General features: G+C 41.4%; 1 protein-coding gene across 1 annotated transcript in view; it reads right to left on the bottom strand.

Annotated features, from left to right (window-relative positions):
• Positions 1–235: 235 nt before the first annotated feature.
• TFAP2D (transcription factor AP-2 delta) overlaps positions 236–22,593 on the bottom strand; it is a 50,001-nt gene continuing 27,643 nt past the window's right edge. The window contains exons 6-7 of the mRNA XM_014281834.3: positions 16,451–16,564; positions 236–1,467 (exon numbers count right to left, since the gene is read on the bottom strand). Coding sequence (XP_014137309.1) covers positions 1,248–1,467; positions 16,451–16,564 — 334 coding nt within the window. The 3' untranslated portion in view covers positions 236–1,247. The remainder of the gene's footprint in view (positions 1,468–16,450; positions 16,565–22,593) is intronic.

The following is a 22,593-nucleotide window of genomic DNA, read 5'->3' on the forward strand; positions in this document are numbered from 1 at the left end:
GAATGTAATAAAAGTCTTGAAGAAGAAGTTAGAACATGGCTGGAAAAAGACTCTTGACTCAAAGAGGCTTGAGCTCAAACTATGCTTCCAATGTTTTCTGTGTGAGGATGTGTGGCAGATGGTAAAATGTTTCAAAAGTACATTAGCAAGGTTATTACCACTTAAATGCTGTGGACTACGCCAATCTGTCTTATTTGTCATTTGTTTTTCTTTTCTTTTCTTTTTGGTAAGTGAGTGGATTCTGTTAGACCTCTGCACCTCAGCTGGATTTCTAAAGACAATAAAGCTGCAGAAACAAGCTGTTGAAGAAAAGAAAGCATCATAAAATCAACACAACACAAAAGGTGACTCCAATTGCCTGCATTGATCCTGTTGAACAGAGACCCAGGTACAGCAGACTGCAGTGTTGTGGGACCAGGGGCTGAGAAGATAGAGGATAGAAGCCTGTGCTGTCAGTTAATCTGAAGTTCACAGAGGGATCAGGGCTCTTATTGAAACTATCAAGGTTTTTTTCATTTTAGTTTGCCATGCTCTTTCACAAGACACCATGGCTGCTGCTTGAATGGTCAGGACAGATTCCCAACAGGTTCTGGCCTCATTCCAGTGCAGCTTTATTGTACATTCCCATATGGGGATGAGCAGCCCCCAACACTGAATGGTTCATTTGTCCCACGACCCAAGAATTCCTCTTTTGCCAGTTTTCCATATAGTTTTCCCAATGGTGAGTAGATCAGGCATTTCCGATGGATCCGAGGAAGCCCTTCTTTAAATCTATCCAGCATGCAAGCAAAGCCAGGATGCTGGAACTGCGTGTCCGGCAACCGACAGACTGGCCCTAACTCTGCTGCTGGAGAAGAAAGTGCTTCAGATTTCATGTGCCACCTCAGCCAAGTCCAGAAGTGCTTATAAAAAACAGTGTTAGTGTATCATTCAGAACAATCAAATACTACGTGCACGAAAAAGTAGTTTAGAGCAACATAAATTTAAAAAAAGTGACAATTTCATCACACAATTACTGTACACTGCTGTTCTTAAGGTTGAATACTTTCCTCTCTCACGCTGCCTCTTTCTCTCTCAATCTTTGTCTTTTTTATTTTCTTTTTCTGATTTTTTCTTTTTTTTTTTTCTTTCTTTTTTTCCCCCTTTTTTTGGATTTGGTCCACTGGAGATAAATTGCCCTCAATGATATATATATTTAAAAAAAATATCAGCAGCAAGACTCTTGAAATAGATTCTGTTTGATGTAGCTAGTCTGTCTTTTCTGTTTTGCCCTCTTTCACAGCAGCCTCTGAAGTTTTCCGCAGGGGGGCTTTCTCCGCGTTGGCGTGTCCTTGGCCGGATTCCGCCGCTCCTCCGTTTTTGTGCGATGTGTGCTTTTCCAAGTAGTTCAGCATTTCACTGAGAACAGTTTGGAAAGTGCTTAGGGCAGCACATATTGCAGGAGTTCCAAAACCATGAGTGATCAAACTACAAATGGGAAGGAGACAGAAAAAGAAAAAGAAATACACACACACACATAAATATAAATGCACTCTCATACATCGAAGAGTTTACAGTATACTCATTTTTCTATAGTGAAATTCAAGATTTGCTCCCTAAACTATTTATTACCTATGGGAGAAACAGAAAAGAAAAGAGTAGAGCCGAAGAGCAGACTCCATAGAGCTTCAAAGGCTGGCTTTGTAGGAGTCTCAGTTCTGAAACACTGTGGGACAGATCCTTGGTTGATGCAGATTGACACACTGTTGTTGACTTCAGAGATGCCCAGAGAGGATCCGTGCCCTAGGCTCTCCAGCACTGCTACTTTTTCCAGTCCCAGAAGATTTGGTTCCCCCCTTCTCAGGTAAATAAAACCAGTTCTCTGTGGTTTGTTCACTCTTCTAGATCAGACTCTTGAACAAGACCTGGTTATTCTATGTGGGTATATGACTGCATCTGTACTAGGAAATTAAGCAATGCCAAGGGTGCAATCTCTGAACCTTAGCACAATTGGCATGGTTTGGCCATATCTGTGCTGCTAAGCTCCCTCAGCATCCAACAAGGTGAAATCGGAACTGCCTGTTGGGAATAGTTCCGGGCCAGTGCTAACGCCCAGACAATGTTTCAGATAAGGCTAGTTCAGCCAGGCTAAATTCACAGACCATACTAACCAAATAACAGTAAAAACAACCAAGTTCCAACCACGTTACCCTGGTGGTGTTGTATTTGCTCGTATAGATTCACCCTATTGCACCTTTCACCCAAATCAGGTGTTTTTTTAAGATTAATTTTTCTTACTGTTTTTCTGCACTGTAAAGTAGTTGAATTTCAGTGGTGGTCCCCACTTAACAGCTGCTGAAACGATGTATTGATGCAGTTGCCTGTCAGAGCTATAGTGGGTTAATTTCATCTCACTTTAGAGTAGCATTTCAGTGCACACATACATATCTAGCCATTTGAGATGTTTTGGGTATCCAGCCTGGGTTCCACCTGCAGATCCAGAAGTGTGCAGGATTCCTACAGGTCCCACCTCTTAGATACTGTCTCTGTAAGGATGTCTCAGCTACCTTAGGGTATTAGAAATGGCACTAGGGACCAGTTTTTAGGCAATCGACTTCAGCCTTATTTGTCTACATATGTGAACAGCGTAAGATGTTCATGTGAGGGCCAGGGAAACTCAAGTCGTACTAGACATCTTAGTATGGGCTACCAAGTTATTCTCATCATTATAATGGCTCATTTTGAGAAGTGGTAAGTGAAAAAAAGCAACATCCAAATCCTCCAGATTTTTACTTTTAATTTAGAAACATAAATGAAAAATTATTACAAAGGTTGAAATGTCATTGCAGTTTTTAAAAGACTGGTTTCAGTTATCTCAATCCTGCTCAGGGCAGAAAGAAGACAAGAGGAACAGAAGCTGATTTGCGGTTGTGGACATATCTGAGAAATCAGTATCTTATTTTGGTTTGGGTGAGGGGGAAAAAAACCCCACCAAACCACATTACAGTGATTCTGACAAAAAAAAAATAATATTTCCATCCCATGACCTATAAGATCTTGTTCCTGTGGTAACTCTCTGGGTGTCTTAGGCACCACATCAGTAAACCCTGATCTAATGCAGACCCACACATAGGTTAGAAATGGGAACATTTCACTTCTGCAAGAACCCCTCTCCTCTGCTCTTTGGCTTCTCAGTCTTTCCAGCTATTTTAGAAAAAAATGAAAAAGTAAGAACCAAGGGAAAAGAGGTTATACAGGACATGGACAATTGCTAGGGTGCTGGAAGTATGTATATAAAAAAAAACAGTATAGAAATGGCTCCGAGATACCTTTTAGGGTGATCTTTCTGTCTGCTGGGCATGGGAGCCCTGTTTGCTAGGAAAGCTGGTGTCCTAGGGAAGACACCAAATGTACAGGAGTCCTAACCAATACGAGAGCTAAGTTTGGAAATATCTCCCCATTTGAGACTGGGAGTGGCCCAGTCTTTTATAAAAGGTCTCCCAAAGGCTATTAACAAATAACTGGCTTTTAGAATGTTTATCCACCAGTCTCCAGGCACTTTTCAAAGCAGGAATTTATGTTTAGCTCCAGTCAGTAATGAGAGGAAAATGATAATTAAATATTTACAAGGACTATTTTGCAGACATCAATTAATAATAGCACATGACTTAAATTTGGACTCTTGAAGTTTGGACTTGTAGTAATATCTGCATCTTTTTCATTTAGCATTAAAAAGAAGTAAACTTACCTTGCTTTATTCATTTTTTTCCTAAATGCCTAGCATACTAGGAAAATAAAGATCAACATCTTAAGTAATTTTTTAATAGTAAAATAGTAAAAACAAGATCAGCAATAGCATATAGGTAAGAGTATTTTTAGCCTTTTCAAGTCCTTTTAGGAGTCAGGTGATTCTGAGATTTTGTGTTGCATTTTATGATAATTTCTAGTCTTCATAACTCCAGAGAAATGAAAATGTGATGGAGCTTACAATAACAGAAAGCAAAAAAAGGAAAATTCAAATGTATCATTACTAATTATAATATCTTATGATTTTTACACTGCTTGTGTGATCTTCTGGGTCTCAATTTGGGGAACAGACTATACCGAGACATATATTTATGATCTTGCATGCAGAAGAAACTACTTTATCTATTTTAAAAGTTGGCAACATCTAGAATCATTCATTTCAAGTAGATGTAAATAGTAAGTTTAACAGAGGATTGAACAGAAAATCAATCTTCCAGCCTGCTCTCTTTGAACCTTCCGACTCCTGAGCAAAAGGAATAGTACTGTGTCCATTTGATAGCTCAGTGCACCCCGAAGAGGAAAGTGGGAATACTACAGTGAACACTTACAGAGATCGCCTCAGAAATGATCTGTAGGACTAGAAACAAGGGTAGAAAACTTTAGTGTTCTAAAATGCTGAGCAAGACTGTAGAAAATACCAAATGGGGCAAAATCTGATATTAAGGTTCATAAACATAGATACCAGCTTGAAGGTGTGTACATCAAAGGTGCCTAAGCTCCCATTACCATCAAAAGGGACTTCAGGCACTTTCTTACCTGTAAGAGTCTACAGTGATTTGAGATGTCCTATGACATCTGAAACATCTGCACAGATTTGCTAGTTACAATATAGGACTGAAGTCCACCTTGCTTCCAGGTATTTTGATGCCAGGCATGTTACCCTTGAGTATCTCACATACCCCTAGATGTCGATGTTTAGGCAACTGAATGGAGCCCTGGGGCTTTGTTCAGTGTGGTCAGAGAAGTCTGGACAACGATTTATACACAAAGTGGATGTGTCTCCTTTATGGTAAGCTGCACCATTCTTCTGGTTACGCTGTGGGGTCCCGCAAGGGGAATAAAAATGTTTCTGGTGCTGTTTCAGATGTCTTATAGTAAGACATCTGTGTCAGGTGAGCAGGTAACACAGAGGGTTTACAGGGGAACAGCAGCCTTTTAAAGCAGCAATGGACTGATGGTATACATCATAGCATCTAAGAAGATCTTGCATGCTACTGTTTACTCAGCTATATCTTCTCCTAGATCTCCCTTGACTACATGAGAAGCTTAGACATCGATCTTATATTGAAACATACTATATTGAAACAAACATATTGAAAAAGAAAAAAAAGTATTTTATCCTGAGCAGAATCTTAAACTTCTAGTCTGAAAACTAGTATTCATAGGAAAAGGATTTTGTGGGGTGGATTAGGGGTCTATCACCTTTACAGTTTAGCCTCTTATGTTCCACTAATCATAAAATATGGCAGTTTTTTTGAAGATAACATATTTCTTATAAAAAAGGCAACTCTTTTTCATTGAAATGATGCTGCAGAGTCTCATGGCAACTCTCAGTTCCTGATGAATATATTCTTTTCCACAGATGGGTATATGCAGAGCCTATTAATTTTCTCAAGAAACTTATTAAGAGAAACCATTTTATGGAAAATTTCTGACCAGGCCTCCTTGCTGTGCTCCTGTGAGGGCGTATTTTTTTAGCCTAGCTTTATGTAATGAGCATAAAAAGGCCAAGAGATGTTATCTTCTACTTTATGTTATGTTTTTATCAGGTAATTCCCCTTTGCCCTAATTTTGGTGGACTTTATTTCTCTACACGTTGAAGTCTTTGAAAAATCTAAGCAAGTTGGGTAATTTCCCTTTGCTGATGAAAGTAAGTTTCAAGTTGGGGAGAAAATCTGATTTTACATTTAAATCAGACATGACAGACAGAAGATTAATGGCAAAATATTCAAATGTGTTTCCTGAAACAAATTTAGTTGCCTGATTTTTCAGGCTGACTGAGCTCCCACTGAAATTGGTTCATTTTCGGTACGCTCCACACCTATGAAACAACTTGCTTTCATTATATTTTCATTTGGGTTTAAAAGTGTGCAATTCAACAACGGTTTCATAATGGAGTCTTCTGAGTATTCTCAGCCTTGTAGTGTACCTTATTGCAATTCCTAGAAACAAACTTTATTGTTCTGAAAAGTGAGGCTAAAATTTCTGGGTTTGGTACTGTGCATGGAGAGCTGCAGAAAGAAGGTGACGAATATCAGGCCAACATATTATAAATCTGTATGCTTAAGGACGTTCAGACCTGCCTGCGATTCTGCCCAGCACTACGATGCAGTTATGGCTGCTCATGTTTTAATGATGGCCTTACTTAAAAGTGAAAAGATCCAAGTGTGCCTGAAGGCTTGGACTCTCGTTTGGCAGCTACCTCAAGGACTCCTCCATACCCCAGGCTGGTGAAACTAAGACATGCAGCAAAAGAGACAGATTCCCTCTCAGCAGGTGGGTGGGTGGGGGGTGGGGGGGAAGAGGCCATCTGCACTGAATGTTTACACCCTCATTTAAAATAAATAAATGCTTCAAAAGAATAATAATGAAGGAAAAACAAGCTTGAACTTATTGGTCAGGCTTTCTCAGAACTCTGAATGTGAAAACCACTTAATGATTACCCAAATCTAACAACACATGACAGATGACAAATAACAAGGTGTGATAAGACTTTTGATGGCTGTAAAGGGAACAGAAAAAGATTTGAACCTTTTCACTGATCCATGTAACATCCTAAGTTAAAGGTGCCCATACTGAGTTAGAGGTGCTTCTGTTGATTTCAAGGTCTGTCCTGTGAAGGTTGCCTAGAGAATTAAATTGTGATAACTTTGCTTTGGAAGGTCAGTAGGTCTAACCACGACACAAGTTAGACTGATAGTCAAGGTAAGCACATGGCCAGTATGTGTTACAGGGATAAGAAGCCTACAGGATCAGGATCAGAGTGACAAACAGCACAGACGAAAGTTGTCTTGCAAAGCAGGCCCTCATGCTTGTCTTCTGTTCATAATCAGACAAGTGTATGAAGGACATGTTCTCCTAAGCAGATGGACCTCCTTTTACCATGTGTGAAAGCAATGGAGAAAGTAAGAAGATAGAGCTGATACCCCATACTTCTAAAATATTCCATTTCAGCTCTGTTTATTTTTGACTTTGAGACTGATTTTCCACACTAGGAGAATTACCCAGGCAACATACCTGAAACATCCAAGACTTTGACTATGGAATATTTCTGACCTATAGACCAAAGATGAAGCCACGGCACTGTGGCGCACATGGCACTCACAGAATCCCTCAGATGTTTGCCAAAAAATGTTTCCAGCATAGCACACTATGTTCTCCAAATAAACCACTGGATAACACTGTGACTTGCTGGCTTTGAAAGGGGAAAAGATGTACAAGCTGTTGGCTAACTGTGGATGAAAAGTGGCCTCACTGCTCATTACTACCTGTGGAGCCAAACACACCAGCGAGACCACAGATCCAAGATGACTAGACAGTTTTAAAAAAGAACGAGCGCATCACTCACACAGGCTTCAGCTCCTTCAGTTTATCCTTTCATTTAGTTAATGCTCACATTTCTGGTCTATGGGAAAGTGGAGAAATTAATGAGATTCAACCAACTTGCCACCATGCACAGACTTTCTCCAGCGAGGCAGCCAATGCAGCTGAGAAGCCCCATTGCCCTCCTCAAATGAAAAAGACCATGAAGTAGACATTGTAAACATGCTGATGACAAGGGACAATGCAACTTTGTAATCCAGTAATTTGGAAGTGAGGGGATGGCATTGCTTTTTTTGGGAAACATGAATGTTCCTTAAATGTTATAAGAAATTTTAAGTGCTGGATTAAAATAAAGTCAAACTCTCCAAACTTTTTTCCATTTTTAATAAATGTATATTTTCTTTTTCCTTGGTAATCGTGGAACTTATTTGTTAATAAAGAGGATAAAGAAAAGAGATATTTATCTGTTCTCTTGACTCTATAAATTGTGACTTCAGGGAATTTCACACCCTTTCAAAAGGATTTTGTTCCTCAGCAGAGCAGGAGAAGGTGGTTGAACCCTTGCTACGGAAAGATCAAAGAGATAAACCCTGGGACAGTGAGGGGGAGATCCTGGAGGAATGAACTCTAATACCTTTAGTAAATGAAGAGCCAAGGAAAGGAAAGGGGGAAGAAAAAGAAAAAAAAAAAAGGAAAATGAAAGGAACAATTTGTTGATTACTAGTACCCCAGCACTATAGGAACCAGTGCTGTCCCTCAGCTAGCTGCATCTAAAGCCAGACTGGAAGAGATTATGGAAATCAGGGAACTCTAGAGGGCACCAGTGGTGCTCCACCACAAACTTCATTGCGCACCAGGCTTCTTCCAGTTCGTGCATCCAAACAAGAGGGCTTCTGCTGCTAATCAAGATGACTGGAATTATGACAGCAGTCACTCTACCTCCTGATAAGCGAAGAAGCATAAAAAAGAGAGAACAATATATAAGGGGGTAAGCACATCTGTAAAGACAAGCCAGAAGTAAGCCTTTGGGCTTGTCTCTTTGCTACAATTTAAAAAACATGTTGAGCTTCAAAACTCATTTCATTGCTCCCTTTTACCCTTCAGGAAGGGGGTTGTTACTTTCTCACTGCTCCCAAAGTCTGAGTCTTTTTTTTTTTTTTGTTCTCTGTCATTTTTCTGTGTCACCTTGTCAGTGTGATGCCAGGCACTTGCAGGAGACTAACAGCTCCAGGCTCAGAGATTACCTAAACAGCGAACCTTTTGTCTCTAACAGTTTCATAGGAAAGGTGTTTCATATCAGCTGGACAGCTAGGCAAAACACAGAATATTTTGTGAGGATGCTGATGGCTTTCATTGTCTAGTTTTATTATTCTGAGTCTATTATTTTTGTCTGGTTTTATAAGGTTTCTGCACTGAAGGAAGTGTCACTTTTAAAAAAGTAGTTTTGCCTTTGCTGTGTTGCTGTCTTTATATTTTATATATAAAATAGATGATCTGGGTGTGATTTTGCATCTTGATGAAATATAACCTTGAAGGTAAAGGATCAAAGCCAACTTCCGTACTCAGTGAGTATTCGCCTTTCCTTATACGATGGATGATATTAGTAGGGTAGCTGAACTTTCCAAACATTACAGATTCTTATAGACACAGAGTGTCCCAAAAGCAGACATAGAAGATATGTCTATACCCAATTCTACACATGAAGAAAGTGAGATTAAGAGGCTGACTAATGAGGTCAGGGAGTCTGTACATGTAAGCCAAGAAACAGACACAGATCTCTTGAGTATAATCTCAGCAAATCTTCTCTTTTCAAGTCTTTTTTTGTGATGATTTTTGGCTTCCTGGCACAGAATGTGGGTCATTTGTTTTCTGGTAACTCTAGTTTTCATGAGATTTTGGGGAACTAAAAAAGACTTCTGCCAAAAATTAGGAATAAAAAGAATAAAAATCAAAGCTGTTCTGATGCAAGGGCAGGTTATGAAGGCAAAGACAAGACAACACATGTGAGTGTGACTTTCAGGTTGCCTGCTGAATCTGCAGGAAGCTCAGTTACAACATTTGAATGGAAGTGAGAAGCAGATACATGCTCTATCCACCCAACAAGAGAGAGTTAGGGTCTAAAATCAAGAAAAATACTAATGTAGTGTTTTGGACATTTGGTCCAGCTGGAGGCATATCCTAAACTCTGCTCCTTAGACTGAAGGCTGGTTTAACACTTCATCAACAGACTTAAGTGTGAAGTGAAGAAAGCATGATCTCAGATCCAGAACTCTAGCTCTGGTTTAATGCAGAAGCTACTACATTAAACAACAATGCTCATGGTCTTTCATTCTCAGCCCAGCCTTAAATTTTCCTCCGCAAAAGGGAACAGCTTCAAGAGGAGCAATGGAAAGTGAACATGCAGGTTCATGGAACTTTTAGAGTACCTGTAAGGCTGGTAGATATGATGGCTTACTCACAAAAGACCCTTGCACTGAGGGAAGGACAGATGAATGTGAGACAGAATATCTCATCTAAAACAACCCTAGATCCCTAGCTTCACCAGACAGGTGAATCACTCTGAGGTTCCTAAACCGAAGCTAGGGAATGCCTTTAGTCACTTGTGCCTGCATTAGCAAAGTGAAGAGCAGCCAGGCTCCTCCTCTGATCATGCGTGGTCTAGTGTAGCCTGGCCTCATCCCCATTATTCAAACACTTTAACCTACCAAGTAATAGCCATGTCTAAGCTTCCATCTGAGAACATCCTCTTGACTGAGATAAGGCTGACTGGTGCCTGGGAATTGTTTGGGACAGGAAGAGGTACTCTAGGCCAAATCCATAACCAGGAACCACAGCAGCAATCAGACATTAACAGACAATTATGTTCCAGTGTCCAGGACCATACCCACACAATTTACTGGATTAGCTTTCATGTATCTTTTTTTTGTGTATCTTAATTTCTACATGTCTCCATTCCTTCTCTGAAATGTGGCAGAAACATTTCCCTTCTTCACAGCAGGGAACTGTACAACTGAAAATGTTTCATTCATCTGGTCTGGTTCTCTACTCTGAAGAGGGTTGGATGCACTGTATGTCTGGGAAGTGCAAAAATAGTAGATGAGTGATACACAAGTTAATCCCAACCATGTCCCATACTGACATGCTTCAGATCTATCTGTGTGCCATTAACAAGAAAAGGATGGAGCTTGCTGATTGTGCTGGTCAACATTGTTCCAGATCCAGCAGAAGAACCTGTTAGCCTGCAATGTCACCATTCAGAGTGGCAGGATTATGGGTGTTGGGGGTTATCCAAGGCTTCACCATCTCCCATCACAACTGCCTGCACCGTATATTCTCTGAATGTGTGTCTCAGAGCTCTTGTGTCTCTAGACAGGCTTGTCTTCATCTGCTGTAGGACATGAATGCCCTGGTTCACCATTTCCAGGCATTTTTAAAGTGAATTATACTCAAAGCCTTATATATGTGTTTTGTTTACATGCATCTTTTTGCTTCCTCTAAATATTCCAAGCCCCTTTTTCCCTCCCATCACCCTGGATAATTGAGAGCTGTCTCTTGGTTTCACTGAGCATGAAACCAGGCATCTTTGCCTGATCTGAATCCAAAACCAACCAGCTTACAATGATAGATTTGTATAATATTTCTGTCCTGAAAAAAATAAAGAAAGATGAAATCTCAGCTTTACTGCTATCAGGAGGATTTGAAAATAGTTTAAGTTTCAGGAGAAATTAAAATCTTAGCTTTTCCCTTTTGTAAACACAGATACACACACATATATGCAAAAGTCTCACATGATTTTGTGTGGTTTTGGAGAGAAGACTACTGAATTATAAGTAATAGAAGGCATTTAAAAAGAAACGAAGGTCCATGTAATTTTTTTTTCCTCTTTCTTCTTTCCTTCTTTCTTTCTTTCTCACTTTCACTCTCCTTTTCCTGATCCTCACTCTATTTTGAAAGCAAGGGGTGAGGGAAATATGTTCCTCTAATTAAAGCGGTAGAAACTTTTGGGTTCTTTTCTGGTACTGGTGTGCTGACTTTGCTCTCTACTGTAGTAGACTCCTAAATGCATTTACACAGATCAGCCTTTAGAGGACAACAAAGAGACACAAGTATCAGGACAAAAAGTCTCAGCACTTAGTAATGGAAATAGATTTTCCCAGGGTTTTCTTGTTTGCCCTGTGGCTTAATGCTGATTCTGTCTTCAGAAACTTGGCACAGGGTAGCTCAAGTCTTGCCTTTCAGGTCAGATACACTGCACAGGATTATTCTACTTGCTCCTCTGCCTTTATCATGAAGGAAACAAAGAAGAGCTGAAGGACAGCTTGGGTAGCCCTGCAACATACCACCACTTCTTGAACCTACACTTACATATATGCTTAGAAATCTGAGTTGCCTCCAACACCTAGCCCGTGAGGTCAGTGGCTTATATGACCCAGCCCTGACAAGGCTGGATTTCTCTAAGTCTTAGTATATTATTTATAGCAAAGGTAAAGCACCTGACTGGGTTGTAATAAAGGCTGGTGGTTCCCTGAATTCTCAAGCTACATATATATTAGTGATACGTATGCATCACTGCACCCAGGAAGAGTTTGGGACACTGCTAGTTAGACCAGGCAACAAAACCACAGGAATTCCTCAAAAAAAGGAGCACAAGCAGGCAATACATGCCTGTGTCCCTGGCACTACTTCTATTTTCTAATAAAAATATAATTTCTCTGCAACGTTACCTTAAAATCTGCTGAAAAGGGAGAAATCTTCAATAAAGCATGTGTACTACTGCCCTGGCTTGGGTAGCGCACAACAGCTGCTGCTGTGAAGGTAAAGATCCATGGAATTGCCTGTTCACAGTCAAACAAGACTGGGAAATCATTCTTCATGCACACTGAGTTTTCTGTATTCAGGTCAGATGGACATCTCAGAGAGCAGCTGCACAAACGTGGCTGTATCAGGGGTGTAGGAAAGCCTCTGTTTTCCACGTATCTGGTAAAGCTGTGCAAAACTCAGCAGTTTTCAGGCTCACTGGCAGCTCCTTTGAAGATTTCCCCTGTTTTATGCTTTGTATGAACTTTGAGTTTGGAGTTTGAGCAAACCCAGCAATTCTGATCCCTTCATGGGAACTATTCTGTACTTCAGGTTGGACACATGTTTGCAGATCCTGATGAATTGGGACTTAGTGAAAAAAACTTCAGAGAAAAGTGTGAGCTTGAAGATTTAAAATAGAGGAAATGGGAAACACTGTTTCGATCTGACCTGTGCCAGCCTGTGAACCCTGGTCTTAATTTGATAACACTGAGCAAGTAACATCATGAGCAAGTGGAGCACATAACTCTGCATTTAACAGCTGTAGGGTAATTTATTCCTAAAACCCCCTCCTTTTTACCCCAAGGTGGTAGAGGCTGGATTCTGCTGTAGGTGTCAGGTATTATAGCTCTTCAAAAAGACTTTCATTATCTTAGAGTTTATTCTAATAATAGAGATTTGTGTGATTCCTGTGAATTTTTCTGGTCATTAAAAATTCTTTGACTTTCTGACATCTTATAACATAAGCATACACATATATGTATAAAATACCCACTTTTAATCTTGTGGTTTCTTTGCTGCCTTGATTATGGTTTACAAGGCAGAATTTCTGAACCTCTTCTTGTTACATTAAATCTGTATGAAACTATATGAGATTCCCCCAAATAAAAAATCATCTCATATTGGTTAATGGTTGAAAAACATGCTATATTTATGCTAAAAACATTCACAAAACCTTGTCAGAGATTCCAGTGAAAGACTATGGTTTGTCCTTGCCAAATGCACTATTTTGGCTCCATCCCAATCTAGAGATTTATATAGCATGGAGACAGAGAATTTATTGTGAGAAAGCCTACAGTTCTGGAATACAGATAGAAATGAAGATGAAAAATTCACTATTGAAAAAGGATGTTATAGAAATTGTGATGACTGTATGGCGTCACTACTTCAGATTTATGTTTCCTCTGCAAGACCTATTTGTAGAACACCAACAGCTCTTGGGCATTTCAGTCATAAATAACATTAATTTAATGTGCGTAATCAGTTCCAGCCACTTATTAAGACAGTCTAATTTTAGACTCTGACTATTGTAGATGTCATCAGAGTATTTGATGACTATAGTATGGAGGTCAAATCCTTCTCCAGCATACAGCTGCAAAGCTCATTATCTATAGATACATGATAATTGTGTTCATTTCATTGTATATAAATAAGGACAACCTGCTCTTTTGGAAATCTAATCTCAAGTGGGACCTGTGATCAGGGATGTGGGGGCCCAGGTACTTTGAGTATTTGAATTCTTGGTGTTAGGCATCTGCTTTTTTAGGCAGACGCTTTCAACACCTTCTTATGAAAAGATTCCTGACTGATGTATAATGGCAAGCAGCTATTTATGCTTGTGACCCGTAGGAAGCTGTGCTGTGCCTCAGACAGCAGTGAGCTTGTTGTTCCTTGGTTACAAGGTGTGTTTTGGGGTACCAAGAATTTCTTCCTCTTCTCCCATCCCCAACTGATCAGAAGAAAATTTCCTGTGACAGAGGTTGGTTCGGTCTGAGGCTCATCTCTCAAAGACAGAGAAACCAAACGATCAGCCAGGAGCAGTCTGTGTTGAAAACTTGCCTCAGAAAATAGTTAATGCTCCTGGAAAATATGGTGAATTGCATTCTCACATCTTCCCTGGCACCTGAGACAGGCTTAAGTGCCTCCTGTGATATTTAACCTCAAGAAGCAAGTAGTGGTAGGAGTTCAAATGACCTAGCTGTGAAGGCTGCCAGATACAGGGGATGGGAATAACAATATTTTTTTTGCCTACACTAGATTTATCTTTACAATGTAAGTGTCTAGTGTGTACTGATTGGCTAAGCTCCCATTCAGCTGGAGATCTAGACTAGACTGTTCAGTCAAGGGAGTTTATAGAGACTGCTTAATTGTAATGCAGATTTCATGGGTTCTACAGACAAGATCCCTAGAGACGACAGCAGGAGTTACACACCTGGCTGACATGGAAGCACCTTCATGTAGATGAGTAGAGTTAGAAGTCTGGGTCAGAAGCTCAGTCTGACCTCAGCTTCTCTACAGTAGGTGGAAAAGGAACATGGCGTCAGCTCCGCCTGTGGGTCTGGCAGTACTCATCGTTCCTGAAGCATAAGCAGAGAAGGCTGTCTGATTGAAGCCCACGGAAGTATCTGTGTAGGATCAAGACCTGTGCTCTACTAGGTGCCCATCTTCAGTCCAAAACTTATTGCCTACAGCAGGCATGAAAGTGCTGAATGATCCAGGAGCTGCCTACAGAAGCTTTGTACTCCAACCTACTGAAGTGTGGCAGAGAAAGAAGGATGGGAGCTGTACCAGCTGACAGCTTTTGTAGCTGAAGCCTTCAGCATGTTATCCTGACTGCTATTTCTTCTTTAAACACAGGAATCCTTGGGGACTAGCTACCTTGTATCACATTTACTTTGTGTGCATGTGATGGGGAATTATCTATTTTTCCACAAGGCTAGGTAGCCCATTAAAATCCCTCTATGAGGATCCTGTATAAACATCTCTTTTGCTGTGCAAGTGTAGTTAGGTATTTTGGGGTGCATGTGTATAAGGGAAAGGGTACATAGATGTAAGTGGTATGTGTATGTGTGTGCACATCACTGCATGAGAATGGAAGTGGGGGTGTCTAGGTATGTTTGTATACAGACCGAATCCACACAGGTATGTGTATGTATAAATAGGAATGTGTGCATTTGTGGACCACGCGTTATCCTTGCCTTTCCTTAGCCCCCAACAAATAGATGGAAATTGTGGGATGGTGGGTATTTTGGATTCCATTCAAAGTCTGAGGGACTAACCATCACACCTGACTGCTGGGTGCCTCATGCTCTATCAGAAACTTAATAACTAAATGATGCTGGGATGTTGGAGTATAAAAATTGCCTGTCCAGCCAATGAGTGAAGAATGGCTCATCTGGCTGTGCTGAAGAACCATGCAACATCATCCTAAGGCTTGGTGTTACAGTCTGTAAAATCTCTCTGGAAAGGTTATATACATGTTGATTTTTTCAGATATCAGCTAATGGCTAGGAAAAAAATAATCTGTAGCCTCAGCTAGTCATGTATTCCCCTCTGTGGTCTGAGCAAAGACAGGAGCACCTCTAGGATGTTTCATCAAATTTATCTTTGATAAATATCTGAGATGACCCTACTATTTCAAAGTGACCCTCTGGAAGTTCCCATATCACTCTTGAATGTATCTATCACATAGCCTAAAGCAAATACGTGAAACTGTATGTCAACTCCTGGGCTAACAAACGTTTCTGCTCCCGAACCATCTATACACTTTTATCCATAACCTGGATAAAATTCTGATGAAGTTTAGACTTGGTCTGTATGTACCATGGGTCCTTGTCTTCATAATAGCTTCTTAGGCTGTCTACACCAGTAAATTAAATACCACTAGGGCACAGGCCCAGGAACTGAGTCTAAATATATTAGCAGTCTCTGGCTTCTTAGTCTGAACCAGCTCACATTCTCACAGACCTTTCCAGTGTTGTTCAGGAATTAGTGCAGTAGGACTTAGCAGGTAGTGTACTTTGAGGCTAGTCTGCTTTGGAGGCCAAAGAGTTAATGGTATGGTCATGGTAAGGTGATGTCAAATGGTCTCAGTAGCATGAAGGTGGCTCTGGAACTATTTAGTTAATTGGTAAGGATGCAGCCTAACTGCTCTTCCTTTCATTGCTGCTTCGATTCATGCATATTGTTGTTGTTTTGGCCCTGAACTTGAATTTCTACATTTCTGGACCATCCGCTTCATTGGTGGGCTTGTGATTTGGCTCATATCTAGGCCAAGACAGCTTTCTGGCCAGATGGGGAGATTTGGCCAGCAGATGTAGAAAATTACTTACTCAAATTCAGACTGTGGTCCTAGAAGCAGGATGGATGCAAGTAACCTGAACTACATTGCTGGGCAGCCATGTGCTTTTAACAGGCACAGACAACAAAGGGATTATAGACATTATAGTCTTCTATGTAAGGGAACAAATACCATTATGATATCATATGTAGTCTTTACCCAAAATATGGATTTTAGTTAATTGTTCCTCTTTCAAAATCATACCTGAAATGTGTTAAATGTCTCTGGATGTCGAGGTCTAATATTGGAGTCGGTCTGGAGGATCCGAGGGGTGATCTGTCTTGACTTAGAAGGTCTTGGAATTCTTTACATATTTGTCTAAAAGGAAAGTTGAAAACCTTAAATAAGACAGGTGTAATCCACTCCATAAAGCTGATTCCCATAACATGGTCACCTTATCCTGAGTGATCTCATTCATAACAGAAATGTTTGGCAGAGGCATTGTCAAAGAAATTAAAGGCAAAGAAATCCCCCTCTTGCTTCCCTGCCCAAAATTCTCAGAGCCAGCAACATACAGAATCTCTTGAACAGGAATAGTTCCCCTCTGGACCTGTATTAACACTGACATTTTAGAATGTGATTTCTCTCCCAAATTGGGCTCAGTTTGGCAGTGTTAAGTCTGTTAGCTCACCTACATTAGAAGCAAGGGTTATGGCTCAAAGAAAATTATGAACTGGCATTAGAACATGCCTGAAGCCTTTGTGTAAATAACCCACTACTTGTACGTTTGCTTGTGTGCACTGGTTTATCTGCAAATAGAAGTCCTGGTCATTTTGGCTTTGCCTTCTTGATCCCTGACTCTTAAGACAAATGGAACACTAAGAGTTATGAAGGAAAATGCTACCTTTGCTCTCCTAGCTTCCATTTGTGTTCATTCTCTGCTTTCTTGAAAAGTCTGGGACAGAAGAACTGCTAGATCCTCAACTGAGACCTCTCCTACAGGTCTGCCCAGAGTGAGAATTCATTCTTGCAGCAAGATTTAAATATCTTATTGAAACATTCATGAAAGTTGCTTTACATTTCTACCATGTATCAGGCAACTTAAGGTGTCTACAGCAGTCCAGAGAATGTGTTTCCTAACAGTGCTTCCTTCTTGCTGGTGACTGTAGGAAGAGCTCAGTGACTCACTCAGCTGTCAGTGCCTACACAACAGACAGGCAAGTGAGGCAAATCCCATGATCTCCACTTCTTCTCGGTGGTGGTTTCCTGGGCAATATATACTTTCAGTAGGTAGGATGCGAGACCCCAGGTCAGCACCCTGTAACGGGAACTCAGGCTTTGTCTTGCCTGGTCTCCCGCCAGCGTAGTAGCCCAACTTCTTTGAAAGGATGCATGGTCTTGCTGTCCTCCCTCTCCCTCTCAAGTCTTCCCTTATGTTTCTCAGGATGCCTCAGCACCTGGGTTAAAAACATCCCCCGGCACGCCTCTATATAGAGCCTAACACTAGGAGAGACCTGAAAATAAGGCCTTTTCATTCTTGTGATATTGTTGGATTGGGTCAGTTCATAAATTAGTCTAGGAATATTCTAACAACGTACTTTTTTAAAAAAGAAACCAAATGAGCTCCACTTAGTGCACATCCTTAGAAGAGTGCTATCTGGACCATGGGTGAACAGCAACACCACTTACTTTCAATGGGTTTATGATACAGTTAATCAAAAAAAGGAGAGGTGTCTGGATAACTCTATCAGGACTTCTCTAAAGGAGGATATCACTCTCCACTGACTGTATTGGAAATAAAGGCACATAATGTGGGGTCAGGAGGGCATGATGCCTAGCAGATGATCAGGACACTCACTTGAAATACCTGATATGAGCCTGACACTCAGCTGGATTGACTTAATACTGGTCACAACCACTACACGTAACCTAGCAAACAGTGCCACCTAGTAGAGTATACAGTGCCAGGGCTCATTCTCATGCCCTCATGCAAATTGTCACCATCTGATGAGGTCCATATAGTCATGCTCCTCTAGCCTCCTAAACAGGGTGGCTTCCTAAGAATGGATCCTGGTGTGTGCTATCTCCCAGAACATGCTCAGAAGGTGTTTGGAAGAGTTCAAGGAGCCATTCTAACATTTTAATAATACAGACAATTGCAATCTGATGACTCAGTGTGTATGTGATTTACTTTGTCAGCATAGTTGCAACCACTGTACCTGGGGCCAATTTCTAATAATGAAGAGTATCTCTGTGGTCTGTGACTTCTGTTAGAAGACTCTTTGCACATATGGTCCTAGATAAAGTTTGAGTTCTTCGTTATCATCTTTTAACTCTTGTCCCTTGGAACAGGGGCATAATGGAAAATAAGTGGGTAAACTCAGCTTCTTGGTCTTTACAAGGTCCTCCGTTGCCAAGTTACAAGCAAGGAAACTGTATTAACCTGGTTGTACCCTTCATTATATCACCATTCTGTGACCTGTGGACATAGACTTTGGACACCATAGCTTTCTCTCAGCTGAGAGGAGAAGAGGTGCAGAAAACTCTTTCCTGCTGTGCTGCTGGACTTCATCCAAGTCTTATTTCTGTAAATGCTTGTCATCTGCATGGACCTAGACACTGACTGCTTGAAAAGACAGCATCATCTTAGCCTTTCAGGCAAAGAGAGGTATTCAGCAGAAATGTATGTAAATGCAGCATACAGTTTTAATGAATAAGGTCCTTAGAGGAAAAACAGTTCCTTTCAACAACTGAAAACAGTCAGTCATTTTGGCTTCTAAACAATCTGCTATCCCCAGTTGGCCCTGTCAGCACTGCTCTTCTCTCCTTGCTCCAACCTCTACTTTCTACCTGTTGAAAAAGTTCATCTTAAAAATTCTTATATTTTGACAAAGGAAAGTGTCAGAACCAAGTGTGCAATTAAGTTCCCTTCCATCTCCACATGTCAAAAGTCTTTACTGAATGATGGCAGATTGAAAGAAAAGAAAAAAACTTTTTTATTATACATGAAAACCTGTAAAAAGCAATAACCTACTTTTTTCAAGGGGATTTCTAGGCAAAGTGGTATCTCAGAGCCTCCACTACCAATAAAACATCACCTGGGGTAGTGTCAGGGGGAGGGGCTGGCAGTTGTTTGCCGAGTTGGACTGTGACTTTGAAAAAGCAAAGAAAGATGGTTATGCTGTCTTAGGGGCCACAGGTTAATAAAAGAAGTCCTGGTCATTCCTACAAGGGAGGCACCTAGTGATTTGTGATAGATGGTCAGATGTTCCAGTATATGACCACGAAAAGATAAAACACTCTGTACTGGATCAGAGCAAGAGCTCATCTAGTCATGACCCTATCCCTAGCAGTGGCCAAAGCAAATGCCTCATGATGAGTACGAGAGTGGGACAAATTTGTGCCCATGGGTCTGATATATTCAAAGTGAGGTGGAGCTGCCAGATATTCAAAGACCAGATATCAGAGAGATGCTCAGCAGGTCCTGTGCATCCAGTCTCAGAGCTCCTTTTTCAGAAAACTAGCAAATGAGTCCAGAGTCATGAGCCACATGTTGATTATTGTGGACTGGCTGTAAGCAATGCCACAATAAAATTGTTGTTCACACTATTCTGTTTTGGTCCACATAAATGTGTGGATATCTGTCACATGTAGAAGGCCTTGTGCTGTGAAACTCTTGTGATTTTTCCCAAAGGACAGTGTGCCGCTCCATCAAGTGGAATTATTGATATGGCCTTCAGCAGTTCTGCATCTGTCCTAGCTGCAACATGATCAGGTTCCATCCCCTGTTGTAAAGTCACTCAGAGTCTCCCACTCCTCTGCAAGGTGAACTAATACATGCTTAAAGACCCTCTAAAACCAAGTGCCAGCTTTTTCTTTTTAATTTAATTTTATTTTTTTCTGTGTGGATTGCACAGACATGTCCTGAAGCCTTTCTAAAGAGTCTAGGGTTAACAGGCCAGTACCAACACCCTTTGGCCAGAACTATGACAATTCAGACCCTTTTTTTGAAGCATCTTCCTCTGGAGTGCCCAGATAATCATCTAAGTCGAAGGAGGTAAGTGGAGAGAAAGAGAATCATAGGAGACCTTCTTCTCCCGTTGTTTACCCCTTTCTTATTCTTTCAGCTCTTAACCAAAACTTGCTTCACTCCCATCCTGCCCTTGCTATCACTTGTGTGCAGTGCTGTATACTGGCTACACAGCCCAATCATCTCTTCTTCCCATGATAATTACGAGGCAAGTCTGATTCTTCATTGTTTAGACCATCGTATTGTTGGAATAACTTGTTGCACCAACTTATACTGTCCTAGGCAGGTTCTGAGTTAGAGAATGTGAGAGAGCATTTCCAAGAGGTTTTGGTAGGTCATGTAGTTTGACACTATTAATGTGGTTTGTTCCATGATAGAAAATGATCCTGATTTCATTCACTGTTAATACCAACACATCCTCAGATGAGGTAGGGCAATGAAGACAGTGTCATCTGAAACTCAGTGACCTCTCTGTGTTAAAGAGGGCTACTGGCATCTGAAGTAGCAGTCTTTAGCCTTCACTAGCCCATGGACCACTGTTCTGTGCATGGCAGCTGAACTACTTCCACTCAGGGTGGGTGGATTGCTTGATCACAAGCTATAGATGCCATTGATAACACTGGGAGCTCCTACTGGACGCTAGACACTGCTGCACTGCAGACAGTAAAGGCTCTGTTCGGTTACCCACACATAGATATGTAGTACCCAACTCATCCATAACAACACAGTAACACAAAGAGACCTGTGTGCTTCTGGAGCAGCAGCTGGTAACCAAACCGGATAACCCAGTTCATCCCAAATGGCAGTAGGTGCCTATGTCTGGGCAACTGAATCAAGCCACTGAAGCTGGATGTCTGACTCCAGAATGGAATTTCACCTGTATCCTGGGAATCTTGGAAATAATTTTGTTCTTTTCCCTAGTTTTTCCTCAAGACCCCACGTGTGGAAGATCTCCTCAGTTCTGCCAAAGGCACACTTTCTCAGGGCTTCTGGCTCTGTCCCACAGTGGACAGTGGCAACACACAGAGGCAATGGCACTCCGGTTCTTTCCGTAGGCAAAGCTTGCCAGGAGTTATTTTACCATCCTGGAATCTCACTGTTGTTTTTGGTGGCAGCATAACAACGCACCACTTTTTCTGGTGCCATAACTCACAAGCACATGAGACAGGGCAATGGTGACATTACTAAATTGACAAACCTAGAGCTTACATATGCCTAGTGAATAATTGAAACTCCTGGCAAATGCCTAGAGTACTTACTATCAGACATATGGAAGCATGTCTGGGAAATACCATGCTAACGTTAGCTATGTCCTGGACCCATGTCTCCTGTAGTACCTGGACAGGACTGGTCTGTGAGTCACTGTTCTCCTTCCAGGCAGGAGAGGGCAGTAGCAGCACACACATTGACCCATCTGTCCCACTCAACAAGCACTTGGGCTGCAGTAGAGTACGGCCTGCCTTTGTGTTAGCGACAGACCTCTCTGCTCAGTTTGCTGGTGCTTTGAAGTGATGGAAGGGGGAAGAAAAGTAATTTTGTTCCTTGCAAGTGCAGGATAGCAGGCTACAAGCCCAGAGTTCATGGGGGTTTGGAGTAATGCTTGCCCACAACTCCCTATCTCAGTCGGTGGTGGTGAAAAAGTAGGTATGGAGTGGTGAGAAAGGGTAGTGAGACCCTTGTGTGTCCCTCAGTGGGACAACCTTTGGAGGCTAGAGCCAGAAAAGAAGGGGGAAGTTCTGTATCTTTATCATTGAGTAAGATTTTATCGATGGGACAAATTCTCCAGCTGGGGCAACCTGCAGCCTTAACTCTTGCTTAGGTTGTGCTGCCCAGCAGGACCATCAGCTCTTACAGAGTCAGGGGGGCAGATTGTTAATGGGCTATGCAGTGATGGGGAGACACAGCTTGCAGCCAGGAGATGCTTCTTGCCAGCTGGTTTATTCTCATGTTTCTGAAAGCCTTTAGGCCCTTAAAACAAATGTGGATACAGGTAACAATAAAACCATATTCCACTTATAGTATTCCTTTTAATCTACAAGGGACTTAAGACCATGATGTGTGAGGTCTTTCGTCACCTTCATTACCAGCAAATGCCCCCTGAGCCACATGGTGCTCTGCTTATCACCCCAAAGAAGGATCACAGGCTGTATTCACAGGATTCCTAAGCCTGAGATGTTTCAATACGTGTCATCTCTGGGTCACCTGCAGGCCAAAGAGCTCTAGATACAAAAGGGACACCAAGGCCAGGGATCCTGGCAAAGCAGAAGGACGCTGGGATACAAAGGGCAATCCTGTTGCTGGTCAGCCTTCTGCCCTACTACAGGCTCATTCCTCTCTGTTGGGTATTTCCCAGACTGGATGATTTCCAGACATTTCC

The sequence above is a fragment of the Falco cherrug genome, chromosome 6 (genome assembly GCF_023634085.1).
Source record: "Falco cherrug isolate bFalChe1 chromosome 6, bFalChe1.pri, whole genome shotgun sequence".
NCBI lineage: Eukaryota > Metazoa > Chordata > Aves > Falconiformes > Falconidae > Falco > Falco cherrug.